This window comes from Armigeres subalbatus, chromosome 2 (assembly GCF_024139115.2).
Source record: "Armigeres subalbatus isolate Guangzhou_Male chromosome 2, GZ_Asu_2, whole genome shotgun sequence".
Lineage (NCBI taxonomy): Eukaryota > Metazoa > Arthropoda > Insecta > Diptera > Culicidae > Armigeres > Armigeres subalbatus.
In genome coordinates, this window is record NC_085140.1 from 95,794,029 (window position 1) to 95,815,073 (window position 21,045).

At 41.1% G+C, this 21,045-nt stretch overlaps 1 protein-coding gene across 1 annotated transcript in view; it reads right to left on the bottom strand.

Annotated features, from left to right (window-relative positions):
* LOC134209090 (zinc finger protein 808-like) overlaps positions 1–21,045 on the bottom strand; it is a 62,153-nt gene that overhangs the window by 23,797 nt on the left and 17,311 nt on the right. The window contains exons 2-5 of the mRNA XM_062685068.1: positions 19,489–20,411; positions 19,223–19,430; positions 18,475–18,929; positions 5,782–5,959 (exon numbers count right to left, since the gene is read on the bottom strand). Coding sequence (XP_062541052.1) covers positions 5,782–5,959; positions 18,475–18,929; positions 19,223–19,430; positions 19,489–20,411 — 1,764 coding nt within the window. The remainder of the gene's footprint in view (positions 1–5,781; positions 5,960–18,474; positions 18,930–19,222; positions 19,431–19,488; positions 20,412–21,045) is intronic.

Consider the following 21,045-nt stretch of genomic DNA (forward strand, 5'->3'; position numbering starts at 1 on the left):
GACATAATTAACCAAAACTTGTTTGGACAATACTGGGGACACCCGTAGCCAAATGGTGGCATGCGCTTTCGATTTGTAGCACTACGTTAGTATAGGTGAAACTCTGAAATCAAAACATTCTCACCAATAACCCGTACTGGAGAAAATAACCGAAAGCTGCAGATAAAATATCCGATGCTTGCGATTAGGTTGCTAAGATTTTTTGTAAAAACAGGTTAAGTTTCATTCGCAAATTACATAACGCTAAACTCAACCCACACCAAGCCTCTAGTAATGCTTCATGTATGGTAGGGTTCTAAAATTTATAAAGTCCTTAACGCTCAGACAAGAACCTTCCCACAACCTAAAACGTCATGTAGTAAATGGGCCCTCATGATGTTTTTCTCGAATCACGATATAATCGCTTCCATTCGCAGAACATACCAATAATAATTGCCTACCTTACGGCTTCCAAACACGATTCAAGCAAAAGCGATTCAAGCAAAAGCGATTCAAGCATCAACCTTTCGTGGTTCGATACACCATTTTCTTCATAATTTCGCAAATAAATGATTTAATTTGTGTAAGAATATTTATTTTTATCATCTTTCGCACGAATCCTTCAAACATTTTATCATTTAATAATGGAAAGATACAATGGATCGTATATTTCATTAGATAAACTTTACTTTCAACGTCATTTCATGGGAATAATTTAGATTTATTATTGCTTGCAAAAAGTATTTTGATCTGTTAAATGATACCGAAAAAGTATTCTTTCAACTCGGGAAGTTGAAACACGTGAGAGTTTTGAGAGGATTCACTACAGCTGATCGATATAGAGAGGAGTGGAATCAAACGCACGTACCAATCATAAAATTTCAATGCAGGCAGAGTTAAAAACAAGCATCCAATAATTGTATTTATGAATAATTGTGTAATAATTGTAGTATCCGCCCCTAGCTACACCACTGGCTGTCTGGTACAGCAGTGGCAATCGAAGAAATAAAAGATCAGTTTTATCACTGACTGCACACCCGAGCAGACGCGCGTATACTCTATCATTTCTAATATCACTTAGTCTCGATAGTAATTAGTTTATATCGTTTAAGAACCCAATCTCCCACGAGTATATTACAGTGGCGACGAGGTGGAGATTTTGTTTTCGCGTCCCGGGAAGTGCTAATTAGTGCAAGTAGTCCGGTTTCCCAGTGAAATTTTGGTGTTTTTCACTGCTGTTTGGACGAACCTGCGAGCGAGCCATTCATCCGTTTGGCGATTGATTGGTTTATTGCCTACGGAGGAGCAACAGTTTGCGCTGCGCGGTAGCAGTACCTACACTGCAGGAGTTGGTTTGTTTTGCTGTTTCACACAGGTTTGCTGCAAAGTAATATTGAAAAGTGGAAATAAACAGAGAAAATCGTGTTTTACTTTGCATGCGTTAAAGTGTTGAAATCAGTTTATGAGCCATTTTCTTGTGCCTAGCAAGCAAAGAAATTGTGTTTCATTTTGTTTCCGTACAGTGATCCGGCTTTGTGTACATAAATAATAGCTAATTAGAACTTGTTTCGTCACAGCCGAAGAGTTTGTCACGTACGAGAGTTTGTTTCAACAACAGTGTAGTGCAACGCACAGTGTATATCAGTTTGTTTGCAACTTGTTTCGCAACGCTGATACTGTTGTATTGGTTTATGCTCATGTTTAATAGCAACTACAGTTTATGCTTGTGTTGAGCAACACCATCGTTTTTGTTTGTTTGTGTTTCACGTTTGGTTTGTTTCGTTGATAAAGTTTGTCGTTGAATACGATTGATCCGAAACGGTTGAAGTTTGTTTGGTTTGACACAGAAAGCAGTTTATGTTTTGCACTGTGGAGCAAATCGTTTAAAAAGTTGAACAAAAAGGTTTACAAAATAGTTTTGAAAATTTTGTTTTAAATTTGTCAACTGTTTGTTTCGATCAAGTTTATTGGATTATTACTCTGAAAAAAAGTTTTTAGTTTTGTTTTGTGTGATAATTTAACTAATCGTTTTTCACAGTTTTCGTCGTTTTCATCGCTGTCAGTATGCCGTTAGTGAATCACGTTGAGCCGTACATACCCGGTACGATTCCGTTTAGCCAGTATCTGGAGCAGATGGACTGGATTTTCATCGATAACAAGATGTCGGATGCGAATGAACAGAAGGCATCGTTTCTGGCGGCATGCGGAAAGGACGTTTATAGCGAGTTGAAGCTTCTGTTTCCTGGAAAGGATTTGAAATTGGTGTCGTTTAAGGAGATTACCGATGCGTTGAAGAAGCGATACGACAAAACTGAAAGCGACATGATCCAGCGTTACAAGTTTTATCAACGAATGCAAGGTTCTACCGAAAGTGCGGAGGATTTCATTCTCGCGGTGAAGTTACAAGCGGAGATGTGTGAGTTTGGCGAATTTAAGGACATCGCAATCCGCGACAAGCTTGTGTGTGGCATTCGCGACCCGGATGTTCAACAACGTTTGTTTGATGAGGAAGGTCTGACGCTAGCCAAGGCGGAGAAGATCATCATCAACAGGGAGCTAGCTGGAGTGAATCGAAAGCTGGTTTCTCGAGAGTCCGGTCGTGTGAGTGTGTTGAACAGGCTTGGTAAGCGAGAAGAGCGTGTTGTTTCACGTAGTAGATCCCGTGGTAGAAGTCGTGGACCAAATAAGCGTTTTAGGAGCCGTAGTCGTTCTGGTTCGTTTGATCGTGGACATCGTTCTTCATCCCGATCGCAGAAGTTTCACTGCAGTTACTGTGGCAGAGATGGTCACACACGTCGCTTCTGCTATGACTTGAAGGATAAGGTTAAGAAATCTGTGAAGTTTGTGGATTCTCCAGCAGCAAAGCCGAAGTTGACAGAGTACCAGAAGAGTTTGCGTCGTCGGTTGAACAGATCTATCTCGGATGATGAGGAGATGGATTGTATGTTGATCTCTTCCATCGGAAAAATCAACGAACCGTGTTTCCGTACAGTTTTGGTTGAAGGAGTACGAGTAGATATGGAGATAGATTGTGGAGCTGCAGTTTCCGTCGTCAGTAGAGAGACGTACGAGGGGGAATTCGCCGATATTCCGTTGCAAAAGTGTACGAAGAAGTTGGCAGTGATCAATGGAAGTCGTTTGGTTGTTGAAGGACAGATTCCGGTAACGGTTGAGCTTAACGGACGACGAAAGGTCGTTAAACTGGTTGTTTTACGCTGTGGAAGCTCGTTTACACCGTTGTTAGGACGAGATTGGCTAGATATCTTCTTCCCTGAATGGAGGAAAACGTTTGGCAGTGATGTAAACCTGAACCAGCTGTCTTTGCCGACTTCAGAGGAACGTGTCGTGGAAGATATTAAAAGTAAGTTTGCCAATGTGTTTTGTAAATCTATGTTTACTCCCATCAAAGGTTTTGAGGCAGATCTAGTGTTGAAAAAAGGAGCAGCACCGATTTTCAAGCGTGCCTATGACGTTCCATTACGTTTAAAAGACAAAGTAGTCGAACATTTAGAGAGTTTACAGAAAGATGGCGTCATAACACCGATCGATGCAAGTGAGTGGGCATCACCGGTGATTGTTGTAGTGAAGAAGGATGGCGGAATCAGGATGGTGATCGACTGTAAGGTTTCGATCAACAAGGTGATCATTCCAAACACCTATCCGCTGCCGTTGGCACAAGATATGTTTGCTTCACTAGCTGGTGCTAAAGTGTTTTGTTCCTTGGATCTGACCGGAGCGTATACACAGTTGTTGTTGTCGGAAAAGTCGAGAAAAATTATGGTGATTAATACAATCAAAGGTTTGTTTTTGTATAATCGTTTACCACAAGGTGCTTCTTCAAGTGCTGCTATATTTCAGCGAGTCATGGATCAAGTTTTGAAAGGCATTGACGGAGTTTATTGCTACTTAGACGATGTTTTGCTAGCTGGTGAGGATTTTGAAGACTGTTTAAGAAAGCTTAATTTGGTTTTAGAGAGACTTTCTAAATTCAACATTAAAGTCAACTTGCAAAAATGCAAATGGTTTGTGACTAGTTTGCCATTTCTGGGTCACGTGTTGACTGATAAAGGTTTGTTGCCGTGTCCAGAAAAGGTGGAGACAATTCGTAGAGCCAAGGTTCCGAATAATGTCACCGAGTTGAAGGCGTTTTTGGGTTTGATAAATTACTACGGTAAGTTTATACCCAATTTATCCTCACGTTTAAGCTGCTTATATGGTTTACTCAAAAGACGTTAAGTTTGTCTGGACTGATGAGTGTCGTCATGTGTTTGAAGAAAGTACGAAAATAAGCACTCGTTGTTGTCTTCAAAACTTCTGGAGTTTTTGATCCGCAAAAGCCTGTCGTTGTTGTGACAGATGCTAGCAGTTATGGGTTAGGTGGTGTGATTGCTCACGAAATCAAAGGAGAGGAGAGGCCTATTAGTTTTACCTCTTTCAGTTTAACTAACTCGCAAAAATCCTACCCAATATTGCACTTGGAAGCGTTGGCCGTTGTGAGTACCATAAAGAAGTTCCACAAGTTTTGTTTGGAAAGAAATTCACTGTGTATACCGACCACAAACCGTTGATAGGCATATTTGGTAAAGAAGGCAAGAATTCGTTGTTCGTGACGCGTCTGCAAAGATATGTAATGGAACTAAACATATACGACTTTGACATTGTTTACAGACCGTCATCGAAAATGGGCAATGCAGATTTTTGCTCAAGGTTTCCTTTGCCTGATGAAGTGCCAGTTTCGTTGCAACGGGAGTTTATCAAGAGTTTGAACGTTTACGATGAGTTTCCTTTGGACCATGTTTTGATTGCATCTGAAACAGAGCAAGATGAGTTTATTCAAAGAATCGTTTCCTACATGAAGCATGGTTGGCCAAAGAAGTTAGAGCGTAGTTTGTTGGATGTTTATGCTCAGCATCAAGATCTTGAACTGGTCGATGGTTGTTTATTGTACCAGGATCGTGTGTTTATTCCTGCTAGTTTACAAAAGCAGATGTTGAAGTTGTTGCACAGGAATCATTCAGGAATCACCAAGATTAAGCATATGGCAAGGAGGACAGTTTACTGGTATGGCATGAACAGTGACATCGAGAGTTTCGTCATGTCATGCAGTGTTTGTTGCCAGTTGAATGCAGTTACGAAGCCAGTTTCAAATTCTAGTTGGATTCCTACTACAAAACCGTTTACACGAATTCATGCAGACTTCTTCTACTTCGACAAGAAGGTCTTCCTGGTCATTGTGGACAGTTTTTCAAAATGGATTGAAGTTGAATACATGAAGTTCGGAACAGATGCCAGGAAAGTCAAGACCAAGTTTTTGAACGTTTTCGCAAGGTTTGGGTTACCTGACGTAGTTGTTACGGATGGCGGACCACCGTTTAGCTCGAAAGAGTTGATTGATTTCTTCGAGAAACATGGAGTCAAGGTGATGAAGAGTCCACCGTATAATCCATCGAGCAATGGTCAAGCGGAACGTATGGTCAGGGTTGTGAAGGAAGGTTTGAAGAAATTTCTGTTAGATCCGGATTTGGCTGGTTTAAGTACTGAGGATATGGTGTCGTACTTCTTGTTTGGCTACCGGAATACTTGTTTGGAGGATGGATATACGTTTCCTTCCGAAAGGTTGTTTAGTTTTAAGCCGAAGACGCTGTTGGATTTACTCCATCCAAAGAATAGTTTTAAGCATCATTCGACGAAACCAAAGGAAGTGGATAAATGTATTGTAAATAGTCCTAGTCCCAAGAAACATGACTGGATTGACAAGTTGCGTTCTGGAGATATTGTTTACTATAAGAATTTCAGACCTACGGATATTCGTAGATGGTTAGAAGCCAAATTTCTCAGACGTATCTCCTCACGTGTTTTCAGGTTTCCGTTGGAGGGAGAGTTTACTCCGCTCATCGAAATCAGCTGAAGCTGGTGGGCACCCCAAAGCGCCGAGGTTTGTTCTTGGGGAGGAGCGAGAGGGTCCAGCGAAGAAAGCGTGCTAGAGAGGACGATGACGAAGACGTTAGGTTAAGCGACGACGAAGACGACTTTTATGGTTTTCCTTCGGATTCTTTCATCTACGGTGACGGGGATGGTCGTAACGGGGTCACGGGTCGTGGTCCTGAGGCGAGGTTTGGTGTTTCGCGCCGTCGAAGTGAGTCGTCAGTGGACGATGATCAGCGAGGGTCGTCGAGTTTGCCGCCTGAGCAGGTTGATCCGCAGGCTGGCCCATCGAAGCGAGTGAAGAACCGATCGTCACCATCGAAGAACCGTGTGGAAAGTGTCCGACGTTCGGAGCGACTAAAGCGTCTCAAGAAAGATGTCGAATTTAAATATTATTGAACTATTGTGTGTTTTAAAAAAGTTTAACTGCCACAGAGGCGGTCAAAAGTGGACTAGTTTATCGGTAGTCATGTTTTGCCGAGTTCAGAGTTTGTTTAGCGGCAGTTATGTTTTGCCGTTTGTTGAAATGTTTACGGCAGTCGAGTTTTGCCGATTGTTTTATGTTTAAGCAGTAGTGAAGTTTTGCTGCAATCGATTGTAAATATGTTCAAACTAAAAGGGGGAGAACTGTAGTATCCGCCCCTAGCTACACCACTGGCTGTCTGGTACAGCAGTGGCAATCGAAGAAATAAAAGATCAGTTTTATCACTGACTGCACACCCGAGCAGACGCGCGTATACTCTATCATTTCTAATATCACTTAGTCTCGATAGTAATTAGTTTATATCGTTTAAGAACCCAATCTCCCACGAGAATATTACAATAATATCAGGTAGTTGGCATAGTTACAACTGTTTATGCACAGTACAAAGCAAAGAATTGCCTAGAATAAGTTTTACAATTGGCTTTCTTCAATAGTGCGTTATGCATCATCCCCACCTAAAGCATTGTTTACGATTTGGAAAAAAGTTTCTTTGAGAGTATCGCGAGAGCGAGAGCAACACAACTGCCATGATTTCAACTAGCAGTAAATCTCAAAATTATGCGGCAGCCAATAATTAACGTATGCAATTTGTTTGATGGCACAACATGAGGGCTAGAACATGTAGCCTTTTTGCAATTGCAGTTTTTAATACAGTTTTAATTTTCTAAACTTCTTCACTTGCAAATATGGTAAATATTTGGGAAATAAATGATTCATATAATAGTATTTTCGTTAGCATGTCCTTAGTAAGCGTGCTATTGGGGGATTCTGAAACGCACTCTCACAATCAGTGTGGTAGTATTTTACATGCAACCAATAAGAATTCACGCTCAATAAAAGATGATTTGATTTTCTCTATTTGTTTGCATGCTGCCTTTATTCAACGCAAGCAAAATGACTGATACTATAAACAGCAACCCATCTTTATCTCTCGTATGTTCGAAATCAACAATCACTCGTCCCAAGTGGGCTGAAAAATTATCCACCTGATAGGGACAAGGATGCCGACATTTTGTTCATTTCTCTCGAGACTTTCGCTGGTTTTAATGAGATATTGCGGACATTCATCGTCATTTTTTGCTATTTGGCGTCAAAACCAAATGTAAGCAAGCCGGCTGGTGGAATAATTCTGGTTGGAAATGCAATATATAAATATTTATAACGATAAATGTGCTCAACCGTAGCATAATGGGCCAAGGTTTGAGCCGTTACCCCTACGTAATGCAAAAAACGAATAAAAAAATCCACGGGGAAAATAATTTTGTTTAATATTTTTAGAGTCAAATAAGGTCGATACAAATAAATTTTGAAGCGGCAAAAAAAATCGAAAAATTATAAGGATTTTCAAAACATTCTTTAACAAATCCGCAAAGGATTTTGATTTTTTTTTCATTCTTATAAGAATATATATATATATTTATATATTTATCTCTTATAACCCCCTCCCCTTTGACATTTCCGGCATCAGAAGGACAATTTTTTTATTAAATGTAACTCTTAGGCGTAAAATCAGCAGTGATTCAAATCGTTCGGGGCTGTCAGTTTGAATATGAATCTTAAACATTCATTTTCCCAGCAGCTGTTCTATATTCATTTTTTATACCAGTCAAATGTCAAAAAAATAAAACTGGTATTACGCTCCGTTCTTTTTTCTGCAGATTTGAACCACGATTGAATCACGAGATTAAAATATTTTCCAATTGTTTTGGTGTATGAATGAGTCATTTTATCTACGGATTAATCCACTTTGCAATTACGGCACCTTTCTTGGCGCCAACATGATGATTTCATTTAATTGAAAATTTGAAAAACATGGGGAACATGCTGGGGAAACCAGCGAGTTTGTTCTATTTGGCTCCAGATTCAAACTAGAATAGTGGTGGTCGAAAATTTGGAATGAAACTGAATCACTCCTGATTTCACTCTAAGAGCAAAATCAGAGCAATGCTCATTTTGAATATGAATCCGTAACATTTATTTGCCCAGCAGCTGTTCAGCATGAATCACAAGTTTCAAATATTTTGGTGTATGAATGCGTCATTTTATCTACGAATCAATCCATTTTGCAATTACGGCGCCTTTCTTGGCAGCAACATCATTATTTAATTTAATTGAAAATTTTAAAAACATGTGTTGTACACCGCTGGGGAAACCAGCGAGTTCGTTCTATGTTGTTCCAGATTCAAACTAGAATAGTGATCAAAAATTTGAAATGAAACTGAATCACTACTGATTTCATTCTACATAATTGTTACCCAAATGACATAGGGAAAATCTAGCTTAATTTTACAAAAGGACATGGGTAAGTAACAGATCATTTTGGATCTATTCACCATTTTCAAAAGTATGCCCCTTACCATAAACAACGTGAAAATACTCATCGCCTAATATTTCCAACAGACCTCAGTGAAAATTAAAAAGCTGATTTTTTAACTGCAATCAACAGATTTCATATTGATAAGATCTGTTCACCATTTTGAAAAGTATTACAGATTCAAAGTGCCACCCCTCCAATTTGCCAATTTTTGACTTTTTCATGAAGATTAATTTTTTGACTAAATTCATGAAGATTAATTTAATCAGTTAAACTATTTAAAATGGTCATTTCAACGGATTTAAGCAGTATAAAAGCTGTTGATTGCAATACAAAACCCGACTTTTTTCTTTTTTTTTTACTAAGGTGTGTTGGAAATATTAGGCGAGTAATTTTTTATACGTTGTGAGTTTTTCTATGATGAATTTTTCATCCATCACTTTTTTTTATGGAGTTTGCCTTGGAAAACAAACGAAAATCGTGACTGTTAGATGAAAACCTTTTTCCGTTTCATCACTTTTTCACAATTTCTGTGGTGGGAGTTATCCCTTAACAATAATATCCGTGGGGGGTCTCCAGTTAGCCTTGCGTGCAAAGGCGTAGGATTGCCAATCTGGAGATGGCGAGTTCGATTCTCGGTCCGGTCCAGGATGTTTTTGGGTGGGAAGGCATCGTAGGCATTAGCTTATGTAAGAGAAGCGAAAGATTAAACACAAAATATTTCATTGGAAAAATATGACCGTTTGATAAAAAAAATTACAAAAAATTAATATAATTCTTAAAATCAACTGTTAGAAATCTTTTCAGACCTTGCGAATAATGTATAAGCCTTTGTCTATTGAATATAAACTAATTTAATGCCAACAACTCGAACTCAGACATTGACGATTATTGCTAAATATTAACTGTTAAAACCAGCAGCAAGTCCAAACTAACAACAAAGTGCCCCATACGGAAAACGCACTGCACCGGCACGATCTGGATCTGAAGAATCTAGAAAATGTGACAAAATTATAGATTTCAATGATAGTCGTCATGATCTCAATCGGAAAGATATGAATCAGTTCCAGAATCCGAAATAAATGAGATATCGGATAATGCCCCAAATCTGGAGCATTCTTAAATCTGCAAAGATCTAACAATCTACTAATTCAGAAAAACTTCTGGAACGTCTCCATCTCCATTTCATTACTTTCAAACAATGGTTGTTCAAACCGAATACTTTCAAAAGACAATGGAAAACTGACAATACTAGGTAGACCAGTGAGGATTGTTTCGCTTATCGAAGAGTTTCCACAACTAGAAGAACACAAATTGAACAATCGCCTCATAAATACATTACATATTACATACTTATTTATTTATTATTATTTAATCAGACTAAGGCCGAAGTGGCCTGTGCGGTATATAAGAGTCTTCTCCATTCGGCTCGGTCCATGGCTACACGTCGCCAACCACGCAGTCTACGGAGGGTCCGCAAGTCATCTTCCACCTGATCGATCCACCTTGCCCGCTGCGCACCTCGCCTTCTTGTGCCCGTCGGATCGTTGTCGAGAACCATTTTCACCGGGTTACTGTCCGACATTCTGGCTACGTGCCCGGCCCATCGCAGTCGTCCGATTTTCGCGGTGTGAACGATGGATGGTTCTCCCAACAGCTGATGCAATTCGTGGTTCATTCGCCTCCTCCACGTACCGTCCGCCATCTGCACCCCACCATAGATGGTACGCAGCACTTTCCTTTCGAAAACTCCAAGTGCGCGTTGGTCCTCCACGAGCATCGTCCAGGTCTCGTGTCCGTAGAGGACTACCGGTCTAATTAGCGTTTTGTAGATTGTCAGTTTGGTACGGCGGCGAACTCTATTCGATCGGAGCGTCTTGCGGAGTCCAAAGTACGTACGATTTCCAGCCACTATGCGTCTCCGAATTTCTCTGCTGGTGTCATTTTCGGCAGTCACCAGTGAGCCCAAGTACACAAATTCTTCAACCACCTCGATTTCGTCACCACCGATGCAAACTCGCGGTGGGTGGCTCACATCGTCTTCTCTTGAACCTCTTCCGATCATGTACTTCGTCTTCGACGTGTTGATGACTAGTCCGATCCGCTTAGCTTCCCTCTTCAGTCTGATGTAGGCTTCCTCCATCTTCTCAAAGTTACGTGCCATAATATCTATGTCGTCGGCGAAACCAAATAGCTGGACGGACTTATTGAAAATTGTACCACTCGTGTTAATCCCTGCTCTTCGTATTACCCCTTCCAAAGCGATGTTGAATAGCAGACACGAAAGACCATCACCTTGCCGTAACCCTCTGCGGGTTTCGAAGGGACTCGAGAATGCCCCTGAAACTCGAACTACGCACATCACCCGATCCATCGTCGCTTTGATCAACCGTGTCAGTTTATCCGGAAAACCGTGTTCGTGCATTAGCTGCCATAGCTGGTCCCGATCGATTGTATCTTATGCTTTGAAGTCGATGAATAGATGATGTGTGGGCACGTTGTATTCGCGGCATTTCTGCAGTACTTGGCGAATGGCGAACACCTGGTCCGTGGTGGAGCGTTCGCCCATAAAACCCGCCTGGTACTGCCCCACGAACTCCCTTGCAGTTGGTGCTAGTCGACGGCATAAAATTTGGGAGATTACCTTGTAGGCGGCGTTCAGCAATGTGATTGCGCGGTAGTTGCTACAATCCAGCTTATCGCCCTTTTTGTAGATGGGACACACGACACCTTCCATCCACTCCTGCGGCAAAACTTCCTCCTCCCAAATCTTGGTAATGACCCAGTGCAGCGCTCTAGCCAGTGCCTCACCACCGTGTTTAAATAGCTCTCCTGGTAGTTGGTCAACCCCAGGGGCTTTGTTGTTCTTCAGCCGGCCAATCTCCTCCTGGATTTCCTGGAGATCCGGAGCCGGTAGAATTATGTCCTGCGCGCGTTCTCCCAGGTCCATCACCATACCGCCATCTTCGTCTGCCACATCGCCATTCAGGTGTTCTTCGTAGTGCTGCCGCCACCTTTGGATCACCTCACGCTCGTTCGTAAGAAGGTTCCCGTTTATATCCTTACACATATCAGGCTGTGGCACGTGGCCCTTACGTGAACGGTTTAACTTCTCATAGAACTTTCGTGTGTTATTAGCGCGGTACAGTTGCTCCGTTTCTTCACGGTCTCGATCTTCCTGCTGGCGCTTTTTCCTCCGGAAAATCGAGTTTTGTCTGTTCCGCGCCTGTTTATATCGTGCCTCGTTCGCCCTCGTGCGGTGTTGCAGCAATCTCGCCCATGCTGCATTCTTCTCTTCCACTAACTGCTCACATTCGCCGTCATACCAGTCGTTTCTCTGATCCGGGGGCACCGTGCCAAGTGCAGCGGTTGCGGTGCTACCAATGGCGGATCGAATATCTCTCCAGCCATCTTCAAGAGACGCTGCGCCTAGCTGCTCTTCCGTTGGAAGTGCCACTTCCAGCTGCTGCGCGTATTCTTGGGCTAGTCTACCATCTTGTAGCCGCCCAATGTTAAGCCGCGGCGTCCGACTTCGACCCGTGTTGTACACCGTCGAGAGTTTTGAGCGCAGGCATACTGCAACGAGGTAGTGGTCGGATTCAATATTCGCACTGCGGTAAGTGCGGACGTTCGTGATGTCGGAGAAGAATTTACCGTCGATTAGAACGTGGTCGATTTGGTTTTCCGTTTCTTGGTTAGGTGATCTCCATGTGGCCTTGTGGATATTTTTGCGGGGAAAGAAGGTGCTTCGGACTACCATTCCGCGGGAGGCTGCGAAGTTTATGCATCGTTGGCCGTTGTCATTCGATACGGTGTGCAGACTATCCGGTCCGATGACCGGTCTATACATTTCCTCCTTCCTACCTGTGCGTTCATGTCACCGATGACGATTTTGACGTCCCGCAGTGGGCATCCATCGTATGTCTGCTCCAGCTGTGCGTAGAACGCTTCTTTCTCGTCGTCGGGTCTCCCTTCGTGTGGGCAGTGCACGTTGATGATGCTATAGTTGAAGAAACGGCCTTTAATCCTCAGCTTGCACATCCTTGCGTTGATTGGCTGCCACCCAATCACGCGTTGGCGCATCTTACCCAGCACTATGAAGCCGGTTCCCAGCTCGTTGGTGGTGCCACAGCTTTGGTAGAAGGTAGCCGCTCGATGCCCGCTTTTCCACACTTTCTGTCCTGTCCAGCAAATCTCCTGCAGCGCCACGACGTCGAAGTTGCGGGGATGTAATTCATCGTAGATCATCCTGTCGCAACCTGCGAAACCTAGCGACTTGCAATTCCATGTTCCAAGCTTCCAATCGTGATCCTGTATTCGTCGCCTAGGTCTTTGCCGATTATATCGAGTCGCATTATCTCTTATATTGTTCGTAATGATTGGTTTTCTAGGCGGCTTATTGGGCCTGCGCAAACCTCCTGTCTCGTCGGAGGGCCGTCGTGTCAGGGCTGTTTAGCGTCCCACCTAACACCAGGACTTGGGCTTGTGCGCTTTGAGCGGCACACGGTCGCTTTGGTGGGGCCTACTTGCGGATACATGCAGCTTTTTATAAAGGTTTAACAGGGCCCACTGTCAAACCCCACCACATCCTAGGCAAGCCCCACAACTCGCAGATGGCCTGGGGAGGGATCGTCAAGCCCTTGGACATAGTCCCTGCTGCCCGAACATACATATTACATACACAACTTAGTTAACTTAAATAAAAATATAGCATACCAAAACGATAAGATCTACAAATTATTTTCACTTGACTGAACAATATTATTTAAATTAACAAATATGCATTACGTTTTATACTTGAACACTTCTAACAAACATCGAAGAAATTTCCAAGTGGAAAGCTAAATGCGTTTGGGAAGATCCATTAATTACGTAACGCGAAAATTGAACATTTTCAACCCCCCCTCCCCCCTATGTCACATTTTTTGTATGAATCATTCGAAAATTTTGTATGGATCGTCACACTTTGCTCAACCCCCCCTCCCCCTCTAGGCGTGACGTAGTTTGTGGACGCTCCCTTTCTGTTAAAGATACAAAATTGTATTATGTAGTGAGATTTAGTGAAAGAATTGTATAAAATTTTGAGTAGAGTTTGAATGGCTTTATTCAGCGGCGCAGCCGAATTTTTTTTATGATATGGAATTTCGTTAAAAGTATGATTTTTCTAAATTAATGATTTTGTGTGTGTTACTTCTACGTGAAGTTAAACGATTTACAATGATATGGAAATGCTAATATCATCTTCCAAACCTAGACGTACATGTTCATGATAGAATTAGAGGCGAAAGTATAGAATTGATAGTTCCGTTAGGATACGGCAGGATGAAGAATGTTTTTATAAAAGTCGATTTGAAAGCGAGCGGAGGGCAATATTTGTGGTGGCACATATCACACGACCTTCCTTCTGCCAAGCTCCCGTATGAAGGGGGAGGGAAGAATATCAGTGTGGAAGCTGATATATCTCCACTGGCAATGATGGGTTGGCACTGCACTTGTCGTAAACTGTTTAGGGAGACTCAGTTAGAGTTATATGCTACTCAGATCTAAACATACTTACAATAATTTTAGTTCGATAGTATACGGTCGAGATGCGAGTTGCCTATTGATAAGTACCGTGTGATAGACCTAGCACTAGATATAAGTTCAAATCAGTAATTTTAAGAGCACATAGTTAAGTTATTTTACCTTTACTGTATAGTTCAGTTCACTAATAGATAATAGTTGCGTAGGTTTTAATTTAATAGTAGTTTTAGATTTAGTTCAACGATTTATAGTTCGATTCAATGTCTCGTGTAGTTCGATATTCCCAACACGACTTTAGATTTCAATCATCTAACAATACCCTATTGTAATGCCCTACTCCTATCGCCTGTTTTGTTTACGTCTATCTTTCGTTCCTCAACACAATCGTTCGAGCCGTTGTATGCGATGATTTCACTCTCCATCTACGTTCGCGAGACGATGTATTTCCTCACTGATCTGATCGATGCGGTGGCAGTGGTTCTCACCGTGACAGTAGGCAATTAACTTTGTACTAGCTATTAATATCTACCAAAGATTCAAGTTATTCTGGAGGTGATTACCTCCGTTACCTCCGCTTTTTTCCAATATCTACAAAAAATGTAGGCAATTACTTTGTGTAAATATACATAACTAATGTTGTTATAATTTTTATATGAAGTAAAACTGGCTGAAGGCACATTTTTATCTAATTATAACACACGTTGTTCTAAATAACAACCATTGATAGAGTTGAGTTATAATTTTGGCTCAAAATATTTTTTTAATCAGGTCTTACATGCTCCTTTCGGTTCTGCGAATGACCTTGACATCATTGGTGTAGATCGAAGAGCAATGGAAGGGATTTTCGTGCTTTAAACGGGAAACTGAAAGAATAGGGCTGATCGTAAGCTCAGTCTAAACTAAGTAGGGTTTCTTACCCCATTCCCGGCCTAACATGCGTACGACTGCATTATTTAATTGATATTTATGACAGGAAGCAACCTTTTCTGAAATTTGTAGGCTGTATAATACTGCATTGGGGTTCACTTCTGCTTAAAAAATAGCTTTTCGTGCTAAATATCGTTCAAAGAAGCTTTTATTTGATTTAAATTAACGAGGTGCAGCACTCATTTCAGTCATAGCGATTCCCAATCCGGCATACAAAAAACCAGTTCCCGGCCTAAGCAAAATTTCACTCAATCTCTCAACGTTTTACTCTCATTCTCTCTCGGGATGGTAGAAAATGCGATGTAAACAAAAATATGCACGTTCCACGACAACAAGATGCCAGATGGTATTATTCATAATCATTTTTATTTGGTTGAGAAGATATATAAACTCATCCGAATTTCTTCCAAATACTTTAAAACAATATTTATTCCACCTTTTATTATGCATCCCATGATAAACACTCGGATCGTGATCATCTCATTCAGCCTCCGTTGAATCGCGCCGGAGTGCGCCCATTTATTTTACACACGGCGGCTATTCAGCTATGGCAACCCCATTCGGCGGCTTAAAAATCAAACAGCTCAGACTCGCACCCTGTGGAAAAGCTTATGAGCGCGCTGCTGCGCAATCTTTGCTTGCGCGTTACCACCGCGAAGATCTGAGCGTTTGAGAAGAGCGCGACAATAAAATCGAGAGAACTATAAATAACATGATAACGTCAACATATTAGACAATTTACCTATTAACGATGAAAGATCATTTTTATAATCCTGGCCTTTTGGCAGCACGGTGCGGCTAGAAGTTCTTGGGCCGAGGTGAATTTTTGTTCGGTTTGTGAATACATTTTAAAATGTATTCTACACTCTAAATAATCATCACGTCATATTCACGTGAAAAATCACGTAACTGATGTGTCTTGAACAAACGACGATTGTTACGTGATGTTAGTAATGTTCACCTGAAATTCACGTAACTTTTACTAAAAATCTTGGTGAATATGTTTGTATGTACTCGTAAACAATTAAAGTGAAATTGTGTTAGTGTGATTGCAGCTTCGATATTTGCGGAAAACTAGCATTGTAAACAATCTTCACGTCAGATTTACCTGAAAACAAATATGGTTCTCATCCACCATACTTTTCACGTGAGAGTGACTTGATACTCACGTAAGAATAAAAGACACATAACCTAAACATAATTAGAAGATTTGCAGAGGTAAGCGATATTTCATGTGCAACTAAGCGGGATTTTCCGAACCTGCATGTTCCCTCCTTGGAAAAAAATCTGCGGAAGTCGGATAAAATTTATAAGATTCGTAGAAAGTAATATGGAAGAAGATGAAGCTACATGAAGCCTATAACTACCGTTTTCGGTAGCGTTAGTAGAACATTTATATTCCAGATTTCAACTGCCAAGACTGAACTACTTTTTGCTTGATTTAACAGCGGAAAAGGCAGCAATTTTGAGAAAGAAACTAGTTTCACCCTTTTCTACAAATCTAATAAATTTTATTCGACATTTTTCAGTAACTGATTTGTTCTCCAACAGTGTTTTCCCGAAGCGCAATGGCCGAATGACAGCATTTTCTGTCTAATGATAAAAACATCATTCTGCATCAAATGCAGTTCAACGCATCAAGTGCATCAACAATGCGAAGAAGTCTCCTGTTTACGGCTGCAGGCAGTCACTATAGCTTATTTTGCATTCATTAAAAAAACAATTTTGCAATATATTTCAAACCATGTAGTGGTTACCTGATGGCATATAGCTTTTACTGAAATTTCACGTAACCAGTACGTAGAAATCACGTAAAGTTCACCTGATCAAACACGTAACTACTTTCAAACTTCACGTCATTAGTACTGGAAAATCCAGTCAGATTCACCTGATAAATCACGTAACTCAACGAGGTAAAATTTTGTTCAGGTTACATGCCATTCAGGTCACTCTTACGTGAAAAGTATGGTGGATGAGAACCACATTTGTTTTCAGGTAAATATGACATGAAGATTTTTCAGAGTGTAGTATGTTTAAATAAGTTCTAGTGAAACGAACAAATAAGAATAATTGAAGTGCGGGTGTTTAGAAATATGGTGTGGTGATTAACAGCTTCATGCAATGGTTGTATCGAGCACTGTGACGATTTTCAGGTAGGTGTTTATTCGATAATACCGTTTTGTAAAAGTGGAAAGAATCACTCCGGCTCAGTGGTGTGGCATCGGAGAGTGAAATTTTGAATTCTACATTTTTATTTTCTACAATTGAATCAATTAGGAGTAAAACAAGTGATAGAAAAGTATTGAGTATTGTGAAAAATAAATGGGAGACTTTTTAAAAATTATCAACCATAAACCTACGACTTCCAAACAGTTTAAATCATTAGTTTTCTGTGCAGTGAGCCGGGAACCGGGTCCATAGGCCCAAGTAGTGATTTACCCTATCTGGTGGCTAGCAGTGAACGGGGCAGTGCAAACAGTGTTTTTCTCGATGTGGAAATGGATGGGATGCGATTCAAGATTGTCGATGAATTAATATAGGTATCTTGTAACAATCGTTACAAACATGTGATAATGATGTAAGCCGCGAGATGAAAAGACATGTTACGACTGCAAATAGGACTTTCTACGAATTGCGTTGCCAACTAAATCTCGCAGCTTCCCGACTCGGACAAAACTAGCTCAGTACACTTCGTTAATTCATCCAGTCTAGTATCAAATTCTCGGAGTGTTTAAGGGGGTATTACTGCGTTCTATACTTGGTGGCGAATGGGGCAGGGGCATGAATCACAAGTTGTACAAAAATGCAGACATCGGCAGGCTGATCAAATACGACAGATTACAGTGAGCTGGACAAGTAGTGCGTATGCCAAAAAAAGACCAGAAAAAGTGATGTTTAGTAGAGGATCTGGAAGTGGACGTCCGCTCCGTGGTAGACCATGCCCTCGCTGGCAGTGTGCAATCGAGGAAGATGGGCAGTGGGCATGCGGTGCGCAGGTAGACGGTTCATTCGGTTTTATTCCGAACAACGCGGAGTGTGCGACTGGTGCGACTATCATAGAGGTGCAGATAGGAACGCCACTTTGCTTTCATTACCATACCAAGTCGCAGTATACTAGGTATTTTGCAGGCTGTACTATTTCGCGGTTAATGTAAATGGTATCAACCGCGAAATGGTACATGGCAAAAATGTTTACATTTTTGCCGTACAACCATTTAAAAAAGGATGTTCGGATCTCTAATAATTTTTTTTATCAAAACCGAATATTGAACGCATATCAATCACTTTTCATCAATCAATAAAATTCTCATTCATGTTTTACTAGTAATCAGTTTGCATTGTCACGTTACTTTCCGTACTAACCGATTGCGCTGCAGACGACTGGTTGCATTCGATCATATGTTGCAATTTCAATGCTCTGGAGGGAAAAGCAATGTCGCACTTGCGACACTGCTCCAACCGCTTCCGAGTGCCTCTCAAGTTCCCCAACAACATACCTGGGATGGGTTTTACCCGATCGTTGGTTTTAAGACCGTGTTTCACCCACATGTGCCGATTGTACTGCGCATGGTTGCGCAGATCCTTGTTGCAGCACTGATAGTTGTCCCGGTAAGTGATGCAAAGATGAGCATCGAAGGCTTCCTGTGTGGCGTATATCGTAAGACAGACGCTACATTCCAGTGGTTTTGGATTTTCATGTCGCTGCCGATGCTGATCTAACTTTTCCTGGCTATCGAACGTGACCACACATACATCACAAATAAACTGGCATTGAATCTAAAATAGGGTTAAATATATTAAAAATTAATTGGATGAACCATTCAAAAAAATGCCTCAATAGCTTTCTTCCTGTTAAACAAATTCGTTCACTTTTGTTCAAAATTTGTGGTTTTTGCTCTAGATCCTGGTTAGGTTATTTTAGTAAGGTTGATTCAACTATACTGTCGTATGGTCATATAGAAATGCATAAAGGCTTTTTACTGATTAAAAACATTGAACGTTTAACAGGAACGAATTTGAAGGGAACTATTGAGAGTTCGAGACACTATATTAAATCGCTGATACTTTACATGATGAACACGCTCGATGTGATCTCGCAGGATAATTTTCTGATCGAATGTCTTATCACAATATTCGCAAGGGTGGCGAATAGCTAAATGCACGCGGTTGCGATGGTTTCTGAGGGCATTGTTGGTATTGAACCGTGCTGGACATTGCTCACAGGCGTACTTCCGTTCATTGCTGTGCCCCTCCATGTGACGCTTCAGAAGACTTCCGCTGGAAAAAGAAACCAACATTAGGAACAAAATCGAACAATGCATTTATGACAACTTACGTTTTAAAAACTGCACCACATACTTCACATCGTTTTTTACCATCAACATTAGTGTGGACACTCATGTGCGCTTTCAGAGAGAGTTGAGTATGAGAAGCGTAATCGCAGTATTCACAAGCGTATTTGCGTTTATCATCATGCCGTTCCATGTGAGCTTTCAAAGAATTCGGATTTTTTAGGGAGGTGCCGCAAACTTCGCAAACGATTTGATTCTCCAGATGGTTCATGCTATGCGTCCGCAGTTCATCCTTCGTCTTAAAAACCTCTGCACATAACGAACACGAGAAGATGCGATTTTCTCGTCTCTCGTGGACAGCTTTGTGACGGTCAACTGCTATTCGATACTTGGTGGTAAACTTACACTTTCCGCACGACCAAGGTTCTTGTAGAATTTTTCCTTCGGGATGTATCCTGGGACGCCCTGGTCGTCTGGGAGCGCTGCTTTTGTTTTGACGCGAGGCCGATGTAGAAGCAGTTTTCAGTTTAGATATTTTTCTTGTCCGAAGCGGTTTATTATCGTCACTAGAAAAATCGTCTGATTCCGATTTTACCTGGCATTCATCTTCGCGTATACTGTCATAACGTGCATCGAAGGAAGTGTCTTCCTCATCTGAATCTGCATGTTCTTCTTTTTCCACTTTAATATTGCAGTTTTCGAAATTATAAGACTCAAATTCCTGTATAATGTCTTCAACCTGTGGTTCTAATTTACTGCATAAGGAAAGCTCTTTGAATAGTACGTCCAGTTCATTCTTGCTTGTTTCAAAGAGAGTAGTTATCGTTTGAGAGTTGGAATGCTTCAAATCCACTAAAGCTTCCATAAACTGGAGCGTCAGCACCAATCGATTGCGGTAAATGGCGAAGTCGGTTAACTGTGTCAAACATGCATCACACACTAACGTAGGTAGCTGTTGGGCCTTTACCTGAAAATATGGATTGATAATTAGGTGGGTTCTCTCAAAGCTAGTTTCAATCAATATTTAAAAAGAAGGCATCGTTTAGCATTGTTGGTGGTGGCTGGCCCAATTTCTACTTCCGGTCTTTTACTATACTTAGTATAGTAATAGTCAAGCATTCGTTCTACATATTACTAATATGGGGGTAAGCGTGGTCAATTGTTATAGAATTTAAAAAGAAAACGAATGCTAAGACCAAGTGCCACCGGATGACTCCAAACGGGCCAGTATAATGTGGGGTAGTCAGGGTTTAACTAAATTAGCTAATAGTATAACTTATTTTGCCACGCACCAATTTCAGTATAATTTGTTTCTACGAATCAAATTCCTAGAAGTTAGGTTTTCAGCATTACTTAGCGCAAGAGAGGGTTTTAAACTCTGCGTTAAACTGCATTTTATTCGCCGATTCGGGGCGTTATGGGCGAGTGATCAGCACTAATGGAACACATTGTTTAACGCGAATGTCAGCCGGGTTCGATCAAAAGTGTAATATTTAGAGTAATTAGTTTAATTATTTTTATTTTTTAGCATCAAACGTTAGGAGCATGTTTTAAGCGTCGCACAGCCCAGGAGAGGGTGTAAGCTCACAAAGGTATAGTGT